At 45.0% G+C, this 17,468-nt stretch overlaps 1 protein-coding gene across 2 annotated transcripts in view; it reads right to left on the bottom strand.

Moving 5' to 3' along the window:
- Positions 1 to 1,798: 1,798 nt before the first annotated feature.
- The window catches only part of AURKA (aurora kinase A), a 21,620-nt gene continuing 5,950 nt past the window's right edge, over positions 1,799 to 17,468 (bottom strand). For both annotated transcript variants that reach the window (XM_043553634.1, XM_043553633.1), the window contains exons 3-9: positions 15,562 to 15,841; positions 13,968 to 14,022; positions 12,040 to 12,231; positions 10,765 to 10,903; positions 5,946 to 6,094; positions 2,853 to 3,027; positions 1,799 to 2,720 (exon numbers count right to left, since the gene is read on the bottom strand). In XM_043553634.1, coding sequence (XP_043409569.1) covers positions 2,535 to 2,720; positions 2,853 to 3,027; positions 5,946 to 6,094; positions 10,765 to 10,903; positions 12,040 to 12,231; positions 13,968 to 14,022; positions 15,562 to 15,841 — 1,176 coding nt within the window. In that variant the 3' untranslated portion in view covers positions 1,799 to 2,534. The remainder of the gene's footprint in view (positions 2,721 to 2,852; positions 3,028 to 5,945; positions 6,095 to 10,764; positions 10,904 to 12,039; positions 12,232 to 13,967; positions 14,023 to 15,561; positions 15,842 to 17,468) is intronic.

Raw genomic sequence — 17,468 nt, 5'->3', positions numbered from 1 at the left:
CAGAGAACTTTGCATTCCTCTTCCGGGGGAGCCGGAACTGTTGCCGGTTATGAAGCAGCACGGCGTGTGACTCGTGTGTTAATGTTGTGCTAACACAATGAGCTATTTTCTTTGCTCGTGTGAGTTTGGGGAAATGGCAGTTTAGCCGGTGTCACTGGTGAAGTTAGTCATGTCGTATGAACGACGCTTGGGTGGATGGTGTGTGAAATATCCTGGGGACGGAGAGGTTGGTTTAGCTCAAGACTGAGGAGCAAAGCCTCCTTTGTCCCTCCGGGATTAACTGGATGGACCACTGAAGCTCTTACTATGTTTTGAATTTTTTTTTAATATTTGTTTTTGAGACAGGAGTGGGGGAGGGGCAGAGAGAGAGGGAGACACAGAATCAGGCTCCAGGCTCAGCTGTCAGCACCCGACTGAGCCACCCAGGCGCCCCTGCTCAGTTGTGTTTTGAAGCTTCTGTGACTGCATCAGCACAGCGGACAAGTTTCTCTGTGCTGGCCTCTTCCTTACAATTAGACGTCTCTGGCATCTAGTTCCTTATGTCAAAAGTTGGCCATGAAAGCACAGGTCAGGAACTTCAACCCTTCCACTGTCAAGTTCACCATCTTTGGTTGAGGAGAGGATGTTGGCAGCTAGAAACAAACACGTAGCTTGATGCGTTAGGAGCACATAGTACAAGAAATCAAAGGGATACACCTGCATGGCACCTGCTCACGTCTAGGCCAATAGCAAACAAGTGGTGGAAAGAATTACCCACGTAGCCTCTCTGTATTCGTGTACTCACGTTTAATGTTTACATACATGGCAGAACTCCAAAGTAATAAAAATATTAAAAATAGCCTGCCAAGTATCCCTTGGGATACTGGCTCCCTTGGGAGCCGGATGACAAGGAGAGCAAAGGAAGCCTCTACCAGCTGTGAAGGGGCAGGAGGCTCGAACACAGGTTGTGCTCAAATCCCCACGCGGCTGGGAAGGAGGGATTCCAGCCAAGCAAACATTCCTTCAGAGAATTAAGGGCCACGCTTGGAAAACCAGTTTGCAAAGAACTAGTTCACCCCACATGTAGAACTCTTTGCATCTTCTCGAAAACGTGGTCAGAGCCCAGAGGTGGGCAGGTGTGGGCGTAGATGACCAACTCCTTCAGCCCTTGGTCCATCCTGACCTCCTGTAGCTCTAGGGAACCCTCCAGAGGTGCCCATGCCATGCCAGGCACACCCACTTCTGTACTACTGACTCATCAGGTGGTCCCCCAGGATGAGGACCCACCAAGGGTTCCGGCTCCCCGAGCTGGGCTGTTGCACGGAATGTTCCTACTGCAGGAACTACCACTTACTGGGCACAGCGGAAAGAGTGGAGGCTGGAGAGAGGGCGCTGGCAGCCGCCACAGCCCAACTCCTGGTGCCCCTGCCCTGCCACCCAGTCACACAGCCATATGCTTGCCCCCGTGGTGCCAGGTTTCCTGCCGCCCCCTCCCGGGGCCACAGGGCTGTCTCACCATTCCTGCCCCCAGCCTTTAAGTCCTCCCCGCCCTTCAAGCCTAGTTCAGATGTCACTTTCCCTGGATGCCTCTCCTACCTAATTACCCATCACAGCTCGCCAGCTCCCTGACTTGTCCCCGCTACCGTCAGGGGCACCCCTACTGCTTTGTCCCCAGTCGTCGCAGGGCAGGTGCGTTCACAGGCCAGCCCGGCTCCAGAGCCCTGACAGCACCACTGGGGGGCCTTCCCGCCTTCCCAGCGGGCCCACGCTTAGCCCAGCATTTCCCAAAGGGTAGAATGAACTGGAAAATGCATTATAATTTCAAGGTTAGACACGTGACAACTTTAATCATTTTATATGTGACTTACTGTGCTTCACCAAAACTGTATAAATAAAGCATCAAAACCACGGAAAGATCAGCCCTTTGACATTTAGAAACAGCAGAGACAGGTCTCATCCAGCCAGCCCCAAGACACAGGTGGAGCACGCGTTCGAGTGTACAGTCACCGAGGGCTTAAGCCTGATCTGGTCCTTAACCACGTCCACTTGGCGCAAGTGTGGGACAGACACCGAACAGTCCTGAAGGGATGCCAGGGAAATGACATAGCAGTCTATACAGAAATCTTTATTTTGACAGTTAAAAGAAAGAATCACATGTTCATCCTGACAGCTTTCCCAGGCTTGGCCACCGAGGAAGGCAGATGCACACGTAGGGACCGGATGGTCATTGCACCCTCTTTCACCGATGGAGTCGGGGCGGAGTGGCCACTCTCCCCGCAGTCGGGCCCCGAGCTGCCTTCCACAAGGACACCCTACTTGAGACAGGCCGTGGGGAGGCTGCAGGTGAACTTCGCCTCCGGACTGTGAAGTGGCCACAAGTCCTGCGGCTACTTTCACTCCAGAGTGCACTGTTCGCGGAAGCGGACTGACCGGGGAGGGTGAGGCACCGCCTGCTCGGTGGGCCCTTGTCTGCAGTGCCCTCGGTCATGGGTCACGGCCAGGCCGTCAACAGTGTCGCCAGCTGGGCCTCGTGGATTTCTCCCCCTGCAGGATTCTTAAGATTGTTTGCCGGTTGATTCTTTGCTTTTTTGGCTACCTGATGGTTTTGATGAATTTGCCGTGACCCAAGGGTGTTCAAGTACTTCTTTGAGAGTCGGTCTTTGGCTGGGATTATGTTTCAACAGTCTTGAGATGAGGTCCCTGGCTCCCTCCGGTACAAAGTCAGGGAATGTGAATTCAACCTGGAGTACGACAAGTGACAGTCACAAAACGCGGCTTAAGACAGAACAGTATGAATATTCAGCTCAGGGCCAAGGTGAAGGCTGATAAGAATTCGAGAAGAAGCAACGGATCAGTTCTCGTTAAGGTCTTACCCGCGATATTCTTTTGTAGGTCTCTTGGTATGTGCTCGCCTCAAATGGAGGCTTCCCAACTAGAAATTCATAGCAGAGTACCCCAAGGCTCCAGAGATCCACCTTCTCGTTGTGCATTCGGCCTTCAATCATCTCCGGAGGCAAGTAGTCCAAGGTGCCACAGAGGGTGGTTCTCCTAAAAATGGAGGAAGGCTTGGGTCGATGCACCTGTTTTTATTACCCTAATTGCTGCTAAACGTCATTAACGATTACACTAACATTGACGGAGTGCCCTTCCTAGGCCAGATCCTAGGCTATGAAGCAGAAACTATTTAAATCCCCAGTTTCAGACAAGAAACAGATTGAGGGAGATGTGCAAGATCACGCAGCTAGCAACCAAGCCACGCCCCAAGTTTGTCCCACTCCAGAACCTCCGTAAGTGATGAAAAGTATCACTACTATATCAAAGTAGCTGGAAAAGGAAAGCTCTCTCTAAATACAATTTGGAGTGCCATAGTTGTTTTTATATTATAGAGATGCTAAAAAGCTTAACGGTCCTGTGACATTAGTGACAAAAAACTAAAAAACTGTCCCACTGTGAAAACACTAGCTTTGGCGTGACAGATCCATGCTGCCTTCTGACACATCAGTGGTACAAGAGAGACACTGAAACGTGAGGGTGGCCTAGGAAGTATTCTTGCCAAAAGTACTGTTCAGGTCCTTAGACCTACTTCCAGTTCTCAGCAACCACAGAAGATAAAGGACCAAGATAAGTGACACCACAATCAGAAAAATCCATTTTAGAGGCGCATGGGTGGGTAAGCATCTGACTCTTGCCATCCGCTGATGTCATGATCTCACCTTCGTGGGATCCGAGTCCCGTGTCAGACTCCACACTGAGTGTGGAGCCTGCCTGGGGTCCTCTCTCTTCCTCTCTGCCCCTCCCCCCCTTCTCAAAATAAACAAACATTAAAAAAAAAAAAAGAGGGGCATCTGGGTGGCTCAGGTCATGATCTCGTGGTTCCTGAGTTCAAGCCCCACATCGGGCTCTGTGCTGACAGCTCAGAGCCTGCAGCCTGCTTCAGATTCTGTGTCTCCCTTTCTCTCTGCCCTCCCCCCACTCGTACTCTGTCTCTCTCAAAAATAAACATTTAAAAAAATGTTTTAAATAAAAAAGGAAAAAAGGGATAAAAAAGAAAAATCCATTTTTTTGGGGGGGGGGGGATAGAGGGAGACAGAGCACGAACGGGGGAGGGGCAGAGAGAGAGGGAGACACAGAATTGGAAACAGGCTCCAGGCTCTGAGCCATCAGCCCAGAGCCCGACACGGGGCTCGAACTCACGGACCGCGAGACCGTGACCTGGCTGAAGTCAGACGCTCAACCGACTGCGCCACCCAGGTGCCCCGAAAAATCCATTTTAAATTGTGAGGCAACTAACTGGTTTAAATTTAGACAAAAGAAACACAATCAAATATAATGCATGGACAGACCTTAGTTGGATTCTGACTTAAAGAGCAGCTCTAAATTTTGTGGACAACTGCAGAAATGTGAACATGGACTAAATAGCTATTGACAAGGCTGTTAATTTTCTGAGGAGTGATAACGGTCGTGATTATAGGGACAATGTCCTTATTTTTAGGAGATTCATCCCACAGTGGCCAGAGAATGAAGCATAATGTCTGCAATATAATTTTGAAAATTTACTTACTTTGGTCTATTCACCAAAAAATCGACACGGCCAATATGGCAAAATGTTGGCACTTGTTGCATGTAGGCCCTAGACGGGAGCTATCAAGCCGCCGATTCGGCACTTCTGTGCGTGTTTCTACCAAAGGCCAGAAATACGGTGGGGGTGGCAAACATCAACCGGGCGCGAACACGCATGTCTTCGTTGCTTCCTATCAGTTATTCTTTGCCACTGGCTCTCCTAGGGGGTCACACGGGCCCTATGCTCAGCACACCCGGCACCCAGAGAGCACACGTGAAACCCTCATCACCACGGAGATGCTGAAAAGGGGCCGAGTCAGCAGGTTCCTCCAACGACAGCACTCCCGGGAGCTGTTATGGTTACTCGTGTTGGGGAGGTGGGGCGACATGGCTGGCGTATCCTTTCTGAAAAGGACGTTTACCTTTCCCATCACATGACACCACCGGACAGGTTAAGGTCCAGTTTAGCCCTGCGATTTTACAAAGCCTACAATTCTTCATCATCATTTGCCTCACTAGGTGCCAACAGCTCCCACTAGTGACAGACAACCAGCTTTAAAAAAAAAAAAAAAAAAAGGAGACACTGCAACAGCAGATTCAATGCACTGCTGCGAACAATTACAAGTGATCTGGCGAAAATAAAGCTCCCCACCTCCACCACGTCATCTATTTTAGGTTAAAAGATATAGGTGGTTTAAAAAAATGTATAAAGTATTATGGCTATGATTTTTCAAGTCCTTTGCCAAAGTTGACAAACTTACCAGTAGATGAGGGTTTTTAATGCCCTACCACCTCACGAGGCTTCAAAATCTTAATTAGACCCAAATTAAATTAAAACAGTACAGAAGATTTTAGTTCTTGTTCGCAAAATTAAGATCTCTCTATTAAGAGGGGACGAGAAAGGACTATGCTACTGACAAAAGCACACCACAGAGAATCCAACCACCACCTGGAAAATTCTATCCAAACCAATTTGGATAAAATCTGTTTTTCTTTTAATTCTCCAAAGCTCTGTGCCCTCAGCTCTAGAGCTCTGTGTGTGGCCCTCTGAAACCAGTTTCCTGTCCAGGAAGCAGCGGAGTTTCCACTTCACCACTGCCCCAGGCATCACCACCCAACACATCCTGCACTTCCTCTGTCCTTCACTTGTCCCTTATGTCCCCTTCATTAGCCTCTGAGGACATGAAGCATCTTTAACCCAGGCCTACGACACAATAACCCCACAACAGTAGGAGAATCAAATATTCTCAAAGATACTTAATGGGCCTAGGTTTCTCCCAACTATGTGTAACTGTGACCAGCCCCAATTCCACATTTCTATCCTTAAGTATTTGACTATTTCATTCCTGAAAGCCCCGAAGGCTTTTGCTAAACACTAAGTAAGTTCCACCTCTAAGGTTACATACCTGGAGGATGGGGCATGTACCGACCATCCAAAATCTGCAATCTTAAGCTCTCCAGCTGAACCGAGGAGCAGGTTCTCTGGCTTAATATCTCTATGAATGACTCTCTTTGAGTGACAATAAGACAGGGCATCTGCCAACTCCGTGATATACTACGGAAACAAAAAGTATGGAAAATCTGCGTCACACATTTTATATAACACATTTTATTTTTAAAGTTTTTATTTATTTTTGACAGGGAGAGAGAGAGAGAGAGAGAGAAAGAGAGAACACCAGCAGGGGAGGGGGAGAAAGAGAGGGAGACACAGAATCGGAAGCAGGCTCCAGGCTCAGAACTGTCAACACAGAGCCCGACTCAGGGCTCCAACTCGTGAACTGCAAGATCATGACCTGAGCCAAAGTCAGATGCTTAACCGACTAAGGCAACTAGGCACCCCTATATAACACAATTTTAGACATCTCTTTTGAAAGGAAAGCCAACATCGATTTTAATATGTTTTATAGGTTTTAAGGCTAGGAACAACTGAGGACTCAAAAAAAAATTTTTTTCGAACCAAATTCATGTTTAGCATAAAATACGAGTATTCCATACTAAGTTATTTATTTGCTAATATGGCAGATAGGACATTGAAGGACAGGGGGGAAAACTGATGAGCTAGAAATACTAGTAGCAATGAATGATGATAACAACTGAAAAACTGGCACAAATTAGCGAGTCAGACATGTAAACAATTAAATTTTTTTTTTAATTTTCAAGTACAGTCCGTTCCCATTTTTTTTAATTCCCATTTTAAAAACCAAGATCAATTTATAACACAAGCATTTGTTTGAAACTCAAAATTTAAGGGGAAAAAACAATCTTGAAAAAAAAATTAAAAGCAGGTACGTTTGCGTGTTACATAGTGTTAAACTTGGGGGTATACGTATTCATTGCTCAGCTTAAAAAGCACACACAGGGGGCGCCTGGGTGGCGCAGTCGGTTGAGCGTCCGACTTCAGCCAGGTCACGATCTCGCACTCCGTGAGTTCGAGCCCCGCGTCGGGCTCTGGGCTGATGGCTCAGAGTCTGGAGCCTGTTTCCGATTCTGTGTCTCCCTCTCTCTCTGCCCCTCCCCCGTTCATGCTCTGTCTCTCTCTGTCCCAAAAAAATAAATAAACGTTGAAAAAAAAAAATTAAAAAAAAAAAAAAAGCACACACAGCACGTCAGTCCTTTTGATAGTTTTCTTTTCATCTCAGCCAAGGAGAGCTCTAGCAAGTCCAGAATCTGCTTTAGCAAAAGGATAAGAATTGTTATCAGCGTATTGAAAGAGTATGTTTAGTTCTGGCTGAAGGTGTTTTTTTGTTGGTTTTTTTTTTAATGTTTATTTATTTTTGAGAAATAGAGAGAGAGCGCGTGAGCCAGGGAGGGGCAGAGAGAGGGAGACACAGAATCTGAAGCAGGCTCCAAGATGTTAGCATAGCCTGGTGTGGGGCTCGAACCCATGAACTGTGAGATTATGATCTGAGCCGAAATCGGACGTTTAAACTGACTGAGCCACCCACTCTGGCTGAAGAAAGGTTTTCCAAAGCAACCACTAGACAGAACTGAACACATTGCTTTACACCAAAAAGTTCTACTCGACAAATTGCTGTAAAAAGCAAATATCATGGTCAGAAGAAATGTTTTCATTTTTTTCAGGCAAAAGCCAGAGAACAAAATCTAGAAAATAATAAACTGAAAGTGGAGGCAAAGAGAGCTCTTCTACACCAAACTGAGCTACTGACATAAAGATCACATACTAGATTCTTGAGGGCAAGGCATTTTCTCCGCTCAAATCAAGGCCAAGGAGCTAGTTCAACCAGGGCTCTCCAGCAGCCGCCTCCTTCACACCTCCCACATCACACTGTGAATACGTATAAAGGGCCCCAACATTTCTCTACACTTACTTTTATTTGAATTAATCAGAAAAGGGAAACAGTGTGCATACATATTCATTCTAACTACTATAGAATCTAGAAAGAACCAAGTTTTTCTTTCAAATAACTACTGCTTACACCAACATAAACTCCATCTGGATTGAACAAAACGTAGTAGTAGAAATATCAACTGCCAATTAAATAAGACAACTAATTTGGTTAGCTAATATTTTGAAAGTAATAAGATGAGGGGCGCCTGGGTGGCGCAGTCGGTTAAGCGTCCGACTTCAGCCAGGTCACGATCTCGCGGTCTGTGAGTTCGAGCCCCGCGTCAGGCTCTGGGCTGATGGCTCAGAGCCTGGAGCCTGTTTCTGATTCTGTGTCTCCCTCTTTCTCTGCCCCTCCCCCGTTCATGCTCTGTCTCTCTCTGTCCCAAAAAAATAAATAAAACGTTGAAAAAAAAAATTAAAAAAAAAAAGAAAGTAATAAGATGAATCTATTTCTACTTATCCACAAAGCAAACATTTAACATTAAGTTTAAAATAGTATGTCCATTTTCCTGAGACCACACCAAAGGGTCATTCACCACTCGTGCTGTGAATTCACAAGTACAACCACCTGAAAGTAACACCATTTCCATCAATGCCAAAAAGAAAGAATGAGTGTAATCAAAGTAACCACCCATCATCTGCTGATTCAACAAAAAAACTGCCCAAAGACACTCTACTTCTTCAAACAAGTAATTTCATCCAAAATAAAGAAGAAGCACAATCCATAGGGTAAAAACCAAAAACCCAAACCAAAAACCCAATTATGTTGGATGTTAAGATTAGATGCAGGTAAGAAGATGAACAGACAAGCCACCAGCTGGGAGAAAACGTTTGTAAAACGTGTGGGATAAAGGACCTGTATCCAAAATATACAAGAACTCTTCCAACTCAAAATGACCAAAAACCTGATTAAAAATGGGCAAAAAATCTGAACAGGCACTGCAAAGATGACGATACACATGGCAAATAAGCACATGAAAAGATACCTGTCATAGATCACTAGAGAACTACAATTTAAAACAATGAGTTACCACATACGCCAATAAGAAGGGCTAACCTCCAAAACAGTACCAGTCGCTGGTGAGGAGGAGGAACAGGGGCACACTCACTGGTAGAAATGCAAAGATGGTGTAGCTACTTTGGAAGACGGTTTAACAGTTTCTTATAAAGTTACACATAATCTCACCACACAAGCTAGTTTTCAAATCTGCTAAAAACGTACGACCCACAAAAACATGCATGCAGATGTTTATAGCAGCTTTATTCATAATCACCAGTAACTAGAAGCAACCAAGACACCCTTCAATCGGTGAAGTGATAAACTGTACTGTAGCCATGCTGCAAAATATTATTCAGCAATAAAAAATGAGCTACCGCACCCTGAAAAGATACAGGTGAATCTTAAATGCATCTAGTTGTTTCCCCACTGGGGTAACTGGTTAATCATTCGGATACCACTGCACATGGACACTGGCACTGAATAATCAAACTGTTGGTGGACAGCAGAATTCAGGTTTTTCAAGGCTGCAATGAGAGGTTACAGATAAACAAGGGGAGGAGGGTAGAATGAATCCTGTGGTAATGGACTCATGTTTTGCTTAATATAGATGCAAATGGATAAAAATACAGATACATGTGTATACATAGATTAGTCCCTGTTCTGTCAGCTGAGATCACGGAGAAGACATGACACCCCACTAGCAATGAGCACATCTTGCACCCAGGTCTTGGTTTCTAATTCCATTTTCCCATAAAAGGAACCAGGGCTCCTTGGAGAAATGGCTGATTCTAGGACTGAGACAGGAAATCTACAAAATGAGGTGCAGCATCCTACAGGGCCAGATGCAGGGAAGTGCTCAAACACCACACCCACAATGATGGGAGTAGGTCAAAAAAACCAACCAACCAAAGAAAAAAACAAACAACAACAACAACAAAAACCCACCTAAAACAGGAGCCATGTGAAAGGGATCCCAAGGGCCAAAGTAGTATTGGACTATACTCAAAGTATAAAATATCCATGAGTCCACATTAATAAATGACTGAATAAATAAGGGAGCACAGACAAATCTCTGATGCAGAAGAATTCTGAACAATTTATGTAGATTAGGGTGGAGGTGGCACATAATCCCTACTCCTTAAGTGTGGGCTGTGCATAGTGACACGCTTTAGAAGAACCCAGTATGCAAAGAGAAAAAGAGTAACTTCACAGCAAAGACACCTAATGAATGTGACCTGAGCCGGGGGACCAAGGCCAACACCCGCAGTGATAAGCCAGGTGAATAGTAGGTACCCCACACTAATGTAAGATAAACAGGAGAAAATAAGTCTGCACTATCTTCACATTCTGTAAATCTAAAACTATTGTAAACTTTTTAAAAAAGAGGATAACTGCAAAGGGGCACCTGGGTGGCTCAGTCGGCTGGCCGTTCAACTTTGGTCATGATCTAACAGTTTGTGGGTTCCAGCCCCACGTCGGGCTTTGTGCTGACAGCTGGGAGCCTGGAGTCTGCTTCAGATTGTGTCTCCCTCTCTCTTTGCCCCTCCCCTGCTCACATTCCGTTTCTCTCTCTCTCTCTCTCTCAAAAATAAACATTAAAAAATAAAAATACAATTAAAAAAAGAGGGCAACTATTCACATATACATTTCTCTAGAAAACCGCTGTGGAAACACACCAGCCACAATATTCCACCTGGTACTTGATTTTATGTGCATGGATGGTACAACTAAGGTATTCTGATTCTTTCATTCAAACATTTGATCCTATTAAGCAATCTTTCTTTAGATGAAACCCACTGGACTGTAATGAAAGGGCGCATTGCTATGTGGGGTGGAACAGAGGGAACAAGAGTTAGGACAGTAAATGAAAACTCACAGTAGCAGTTCTCTGCTCATCAAACTTGGACAGTTTCTGAAGTTCTCGGTAGACAGCTCCAAGAGGTGCATATTCTAGAATTAGGTAAACTCTGGTGGCGTCATGGAAATAACCATACAGTCTGAGAATATTTGGATGCCTGCAACAAAGGATGAATACTCTTTAACACCTGCTTTCTGGAGAGGATACAAGAATATGTACTAAGTACCAATCAAACCCTTCATGTAAAACCAGTGAAAATTAGTTCTGGTCACAGACCCCCTACCACACCCTTCACCAAACTTGAGAATCTGAAACTACAGACCTGCTCTGAAGAAAAATACACACATCTGCCTATCAGTTTACAAGCAATGCAAGGTATTAATGGACTTCAGGTTTGGTTAAGATTATTTCCTTCCTTCAGGTCATCTTTATTATTAGGGGGGGAAATTCAGCTATATATTAATTTTCTGCCTATTAGAAAGAGGGAGAGGCATGGCACTCCCACAGCAGTTTGATTCCTAAGCACTAGGAGACACAACTTAAAAGCAGGGTTCAACAGCAGCAGATGTTTGCTGCTGAGGACTTCGGGCAGCTGAGAACACGGCCCAGGGCAGTAGCCCTTCAGCTCCAGCTAGTTGTTGCCAGGGAGGGTTACAGGCCTGATTGGACAGGTTTTTAAGTATTAACAAATGATTCAAGTCTGAAAAAAATACTAAGAGGAAAAAAAGAAAGGAAAAAGACCCATTGGCCAAAGTCAACCTGCAGGCTGCCAGTCTGCAACCTCTGCTTAGAACTCAGAAATATCGAGGCACTGGGTTGAGCATCCGACTTCGGCTCAGGTCATGATCTCACTGCTCGTGAGTTCAAGACCCTTGTCAGGCTCTGTGCTAACAGCTCAGAGCCTGGAGCCTGCTTTGGATTCTGCATCTCCCTCTTTCTCTCTGACCTTCCTTGTGCTCGCTCTCTCTCTCTCTCTCAAAAATAAACATTTAAAAAAAAAGAAAAAAAAGAACTCAGAAGTATCATTTCCCTTAATCTCTCTCTCTCTCTCTCTCTCTCTCTCACACACACACACACACACACACACACACACAAATTTGACTCATAAATTACTTCATTAACACAGCATAAACCTCCAAGTGATTTTTCAGGACCACAGCACTTCTCTAGACAAATCCTTGAAAAATGAATTAAACCACTCTTTGCAGTACTATGGAGCAGGCCTTCCATGGTTTAACTCTTAGTAACTAGGTTCTGTACCACATTCTCTCGAACATCAATTAGGAAACTTACCTAAGGTGGGACTGTATTTCTACTTCTCTTCTCAGCTGATGCTCGACTCCTGCTTTCTCCAGCTGAGCTTTAAATAATACTTTAAGAGCCAGGATAAACTTGCTTTGTTTTTCTCTCGCCAAATAAACATTACCAAACTTTCCTTTACCCAGCGGGCGACCGATTTCAAAATCTTCCAAAGCCCACTGCCTTCTAGGAAAAATTTTGAATATTTTAAAATATGAAGAAAACAAATCTTTTCTAACAATTTATTAACGGGTAGTAGATAGACCTCTAAATAATTTTATATTTAATGTTGTATTCGTTAGGTAACCTCGGCAAGAACCAAGCCAATAACTACGCTATGTGAGTCTCCACAGGCATTAAATCCCCCGCTCCCCTATCTGCCAATGACTGTATGAGTCAGACAAAGAACAATCTGGGCTTTTAGAGCTGAAGCATTAACGCAAAGTGTCCCAAGACAGTACTACACTCTGAAGTGCACACTTGTTGCCACCACCGTTAAAGAGCACAGGAAAGGTTAGGTAAGTAAGTGGTGGGAGGAAGCCTTCAGAACGGTCTGTGGGCCTCAAGCAGGCTAACCACAGCCTCCTCCTCCAACCTAGAGATGCTGACTCTCGGGGTGGACAATCAGTCTGCCAAAGCAGGCGGGATGGATCCTACAGCTGGATTTTGATTCTCAGAAAGCCACTATTAGGCAGTCAAGCAAAAAAGCCTGTGGTTCATTCCTGGCTCCTCCTACTACATTATAGACATTACGTTCTACGCTATAGAGTCTACACAGTTCAGAAGTTGGGAACAAGCTTTGGGAAAATATCCGGGGAAGACAGTATAAAGAACAATTCAATGCATACTGTTGAAATATTCATATAGTCATATATACGTGTGTATACAGTTTTGCAACAGGAGAATAGAAATAGTATAGAAACAAACCTAAGCTACATGTGGTGGTTACTTCTGAGGGCAGAGAGGAACTTATTTTACACATTTCTGTAACAGATTCCTACAAGTTTGTTCTAAATTTGGAACGCAGTAAGAAAAGCTTGAGTCACGAGTAAACATCATTAAAATTCCCTTTTGCCAAAGGTTAGAATTTGGAAACATTTATATATCCTAAGTGAAAATATAAAGACCTTTTCTATTTAAAAAAAAAAAAAATTTTTTTTTTTAACGTTTTATTTATTTTTGAGACAGGGAGAGACAGAGCATGAACGGGGGAGGGTCAGAGAGAGACGGAGACACAGAAGCCGAAACAGGCTCCAGGCTCTGAGCTGTCAGCACAGAGCCCGACGCGGGGCTCGAACTCATGGCCAGTGAGATCGTGACCTGAGCCGAAGTCGGATGCTTAACCGACTGAGCCACCCAGGCGCCCCGACCTTTTCTATTTTTTAACAAGTTCCCATAATTAAACTTGCAATTAGGGGCAACTGGGTGGCTCAGTTGGCTAAGTGTCTGACTTAGGCTCAGGTCATGATCTCATGGTCTGAGTTTGAGCCCCATGTCAGGCTCTGTGCTGACAGCTCGGAGCCTGGAGCCTGTTTCAGATGGCAAGAGTCTCCCTCTCTCTCTGCCCCTCTCCTTCTCACACTGTCTCTCTCTCTCTCAAAAATAAATAAACATTAATTAATTAATAAAAGTATATTCTTTTTTTTTAAATTTTTTTCAACGTTTATTTATTTTTGGGACAGAGAAAGACAGAGCATGAACGGGGGAGGGGCAGAGAGAGAGAGGGAGACACAGAATTGGAAACAGGCTCCAGGCTCTGAGCCATCAGCCCAGAGCCCGACGCGGGGCTCGAACTCCCGGACCGCGAGATCGTGACCTGGCCGAAGTCGGACGCTTAACCAACTGCGCCACCCAGGCGCCCCAATAAAAGTATATTCTAACAGCACAATAGCTCAGGACTTTGTAAGTAAAATAAAACTTACTTTTTTGATTCTTCATTTTTCTGTTTTGTTGTCAGTTCCTTTTCAGAATTATTTCCTATATAGAATAAGTCAAAAACCTGCTTTTAGAATAATTATAATTACTTTAGAATAACTACAGAATAAATTAAAAACCTATGAACAGAAATGAATCAAAGAATGGTCACCAAAATATAATGGTGTGTCCAGAATGGAAGATCTTCTTAGTTTTCTTTATAGAAAAAAGATTACCACACCCTAACCTGACTCCCACCTGGTGAAGCCTTTTCTAGATTTCTAAAGATGAGCAGATATACACCTATATATAGAGAGAGACATATACATACCGCTAGGCCCTCCAATAATTTAAAGCTCAAGACTATGCAGATTCTCCCAGAAGCCTCAGTCTCCAAATGAAGACCTTCTAAGGCAGAACTGCCAATCTCTCGACCCATGATAAGCACCCACTCATCACCTTCGCCCCCCCACCCCAAGTGGGCCAGCCGACTCTCCATCAGCTACATACAAATTAACAGCGTGCAACAAAACATAAATCGGCCACCTTCCTTCATTAGTTGCCAAGGGGAAATATAAAAATAGAAGCCCCTGATTCAGCAAAATGTACCATAAACCAATTGCACAACAGGGTGCTAAAGTCATCGTTTCATCAGCCAGAGGCTGGACATTTCCACTTCAAACTCCAAAACAGCAGGGTGTGCTCTGCTCAGACACGTGACGGGAGCCCAGACCGGTTTTCTCCCTTCGCGCTTCACGATCTCAGTTCATGGCGGCAATATAACCACCATCCCTACATCCAGCTTACTGCCCAGCTCCACCAAGTCTGCGTCCGAGGTCAGCCCTTGGATCTGCCTGCACCCCTCCATCCTGCTGTGTCTGTGGGCAAGTTTATGCTTCAGAGGCTCCACTCCCTCGTCTGTAAAACAGAGTTGGTCACCGACCACCTTCACAGAGTGGTTGCGAGAATTGAAGGAGACGACGTGGATGAAGGAAGCACTTCTCCTGAGCGTGGGCATGCCAGGCTGGTAAATAAGGACTACTAACATCCACCTGCCCCTGCCCACTTCAGGTCCCTGCCATCTCTGACCTAACCCCGGCAGCCCGCCTCCTGTCTGCTGCCCCTGAGTACAGTTCTGCTTCTCTCCGGTTCATTCCACATGGCCAATCTAGTAAGATTTCCAGAAGGCCAGTCCCTCCTCCACTGGAAAACCTTTCAGCAATTTCCCCATGCCCAGGGGATGAAGCCCCACTCCTCAACAAGTCAAGAGCTTCCACCGTGACCTCACCCAACCGGCCTCAGTCCATCCAAGTTCAAACATCTACTTCCCCAACTGCCCTCCACACTCCAGACTTTGGAAGTTTTCAGTTCCTCAATCATACCACGAGGGTGGGAATCAGGTTCTCCATCCTGAGCGCAGGGCTGGCCCATAGGAGACCCTACTACCTCAACCTGACATCAGATTTTTCTCCGTATCCTCAATAAAAATGACATCAAAGCTAGGGCTCCAAACAAACGCCAAGTCTATCCTCCACCCCCACCCCCCTTTTTTTAAGCAACTGGAAGGAATAACAATCTAATAGTCTCAAAAAGTTGATTTACCAGTGGCCGATGGCAAGGGCTGCTCACTCTTTTGGGTATTATTCAGCGGCCTAGAGACAGAACGAGGGACACTGGTTGCCTGCAGTTGCTTTTGCTTCAGATTCTGGACCGGTTTATGGCTGGAGACGAGCTTTTGTGTTTGTGAAGGAATTCGCTGGGAGGAATTTGAAGGACACAAGACCCGCTGAGCCTGGCCACTATTTGCAGATAACAGATTCTGAGAAGGAAATTGCTGAGTCACTGGAACACGTTTTGGACCATCGCCAAGGGGAATTGTGGTCTAGATTGAGAGGGAAAAAATAAACGTCATGGTCTTCCTGAACAAAAGCGGGGTATTTTGAGAATTCCACAAAGTCTCTTTTCTAGTATAACAAAATAACAAAGGTCACTGATAGTACATGGAAGGGGAAAGCAATGTTCATCAGCGCTTCCAGAGGATGTGGTTAGTAGATGGCTGAAAGGAATACCAGAATGATCCTCCTACCCACCCAACACCCCACTCCCCAAAATCATGCTCCCATAAACAAATGTTCCTTAACTAAATTTCCATCTAAAGAGGGAGACATTAAACACTTCCTAAGAATTCTCAATGGCTTGATAATTATTACCCAGCAAAAAGCTACAACGCAAAACTTTATACCAAAATCCCAATTCCATTGAAATTTCTTTAGTAATATCATACATATGTTTAGGAAAAAAGACGAAGAAATATGTCAAAATACTCAACAGTGGTTATCTTCTGGTAAAGATTTTTTTTTTTTTTTTGAGAAAGAGAGAGAAAGAAATAGAGAGCAAGTGGGGGAGGGGCAGAGACAGAGAAGGCGGACAGAGTATCTAAATAACTGAAGTAGGCTCCATGGGGACAGCAGAGAGCCCAATGTGGGACTAGAAATCAAATTGCGAGATGATGATCCGAGCCGACGTTGGACACTTAATCAACTGAGCCACCCAGGCGCCCCTCAGTGAAGATGTTTTAGAAGATCATCTGGGGGTGCCCGGGTGACTCAGTCAGTTAAGTGTTCAACTCCTGGTTTCAGCTCAGGTCACAACGTCCAGCTTAGCAATGCCCACAACACAGTAGGCATTCAGGCAGTGACATTTTAAATTTTTTTTTTTTTCAACGTTTATTTATTTTTGGGACAGAGAGAGACAGAGCATGAACGGGGGAGGGGCAGAGAGAGAGGGAGACACAGAATGGGAAACAGGCTCCAGGCTCTGAGCCATCAGCCCAGAGCCCGACGCGGGGCTCGAACTCCCGGACCGCGAGATCGTGACCTGGCTGAAGTCGGACGCTTAACCGACTGCGCCACCCAGGCGCCCCTGGGCAGTGACATTTTAAACAGCAGTTTCCTAAAATGATCTTTATCATAGGACTTGAGAATCAAATACAATGACTCAAGTTAGCCTTTTTCTAATTGATCATTTTAGACTTTCAGTCAGTAAATAAAGGAGAAGTATCCATTTATTTGAAAATGAAAACTTCTCAAATCTGTCAGAATGGCTAAAATCAAAAAGACCACAGCAAGTGTTGGTGAGCATGTAGAGAAAAAGAACCCCCTGTGCGATGCTGGTGGGAATGCAAACAGGTACAGACACTGTGGAAAACAGGATGGGAGTTCCTCAAAATGTTAAAAATAGAACCACCCTCCGACCCAGTAATCACACTACTGGGTATTTACCCAAAAAATACAAAAACACTAATTCAAACGGATATATGCACCCCTATATTTATAGCAGCATTATTTACAAGAGCCAAATTAAAGGGGCGCCTGGGTGGCTCAGTTGGTTAAGCATCCGACTTCAGTCATGATCTCGCCGTTCCCAAGTTGAAGTCCTGCATTGGGCTCTGTGCTGACAGCTCAGAGCCTGGAGTCTATTTCCGATTCTCTCTCTCTCTGTCTCTCTCT

The sequence above is a fragment of the Prionailurus bengalensis genome, chromosome A3, assembly GCF_016509475.1.
Source record: "Prionailurus bengalensis isolate Pbe53 chromosome A3, Fcat_Pben_1.1_paternal_pri, whole genome shotgun sequence".
In the NCBI taxonomy this organism is placed as follows: domain Eukaryota; kingdom Metazoa; phylum Chordata; class Mammalia; order Carnivora; family Felidae; genus Prionailurus; species Prionailurus bengalensis.
Note: the sequence above shows the minus strand (reverse complement) of the source record. Positions and strands in the feature narration are given on the sequence as shown.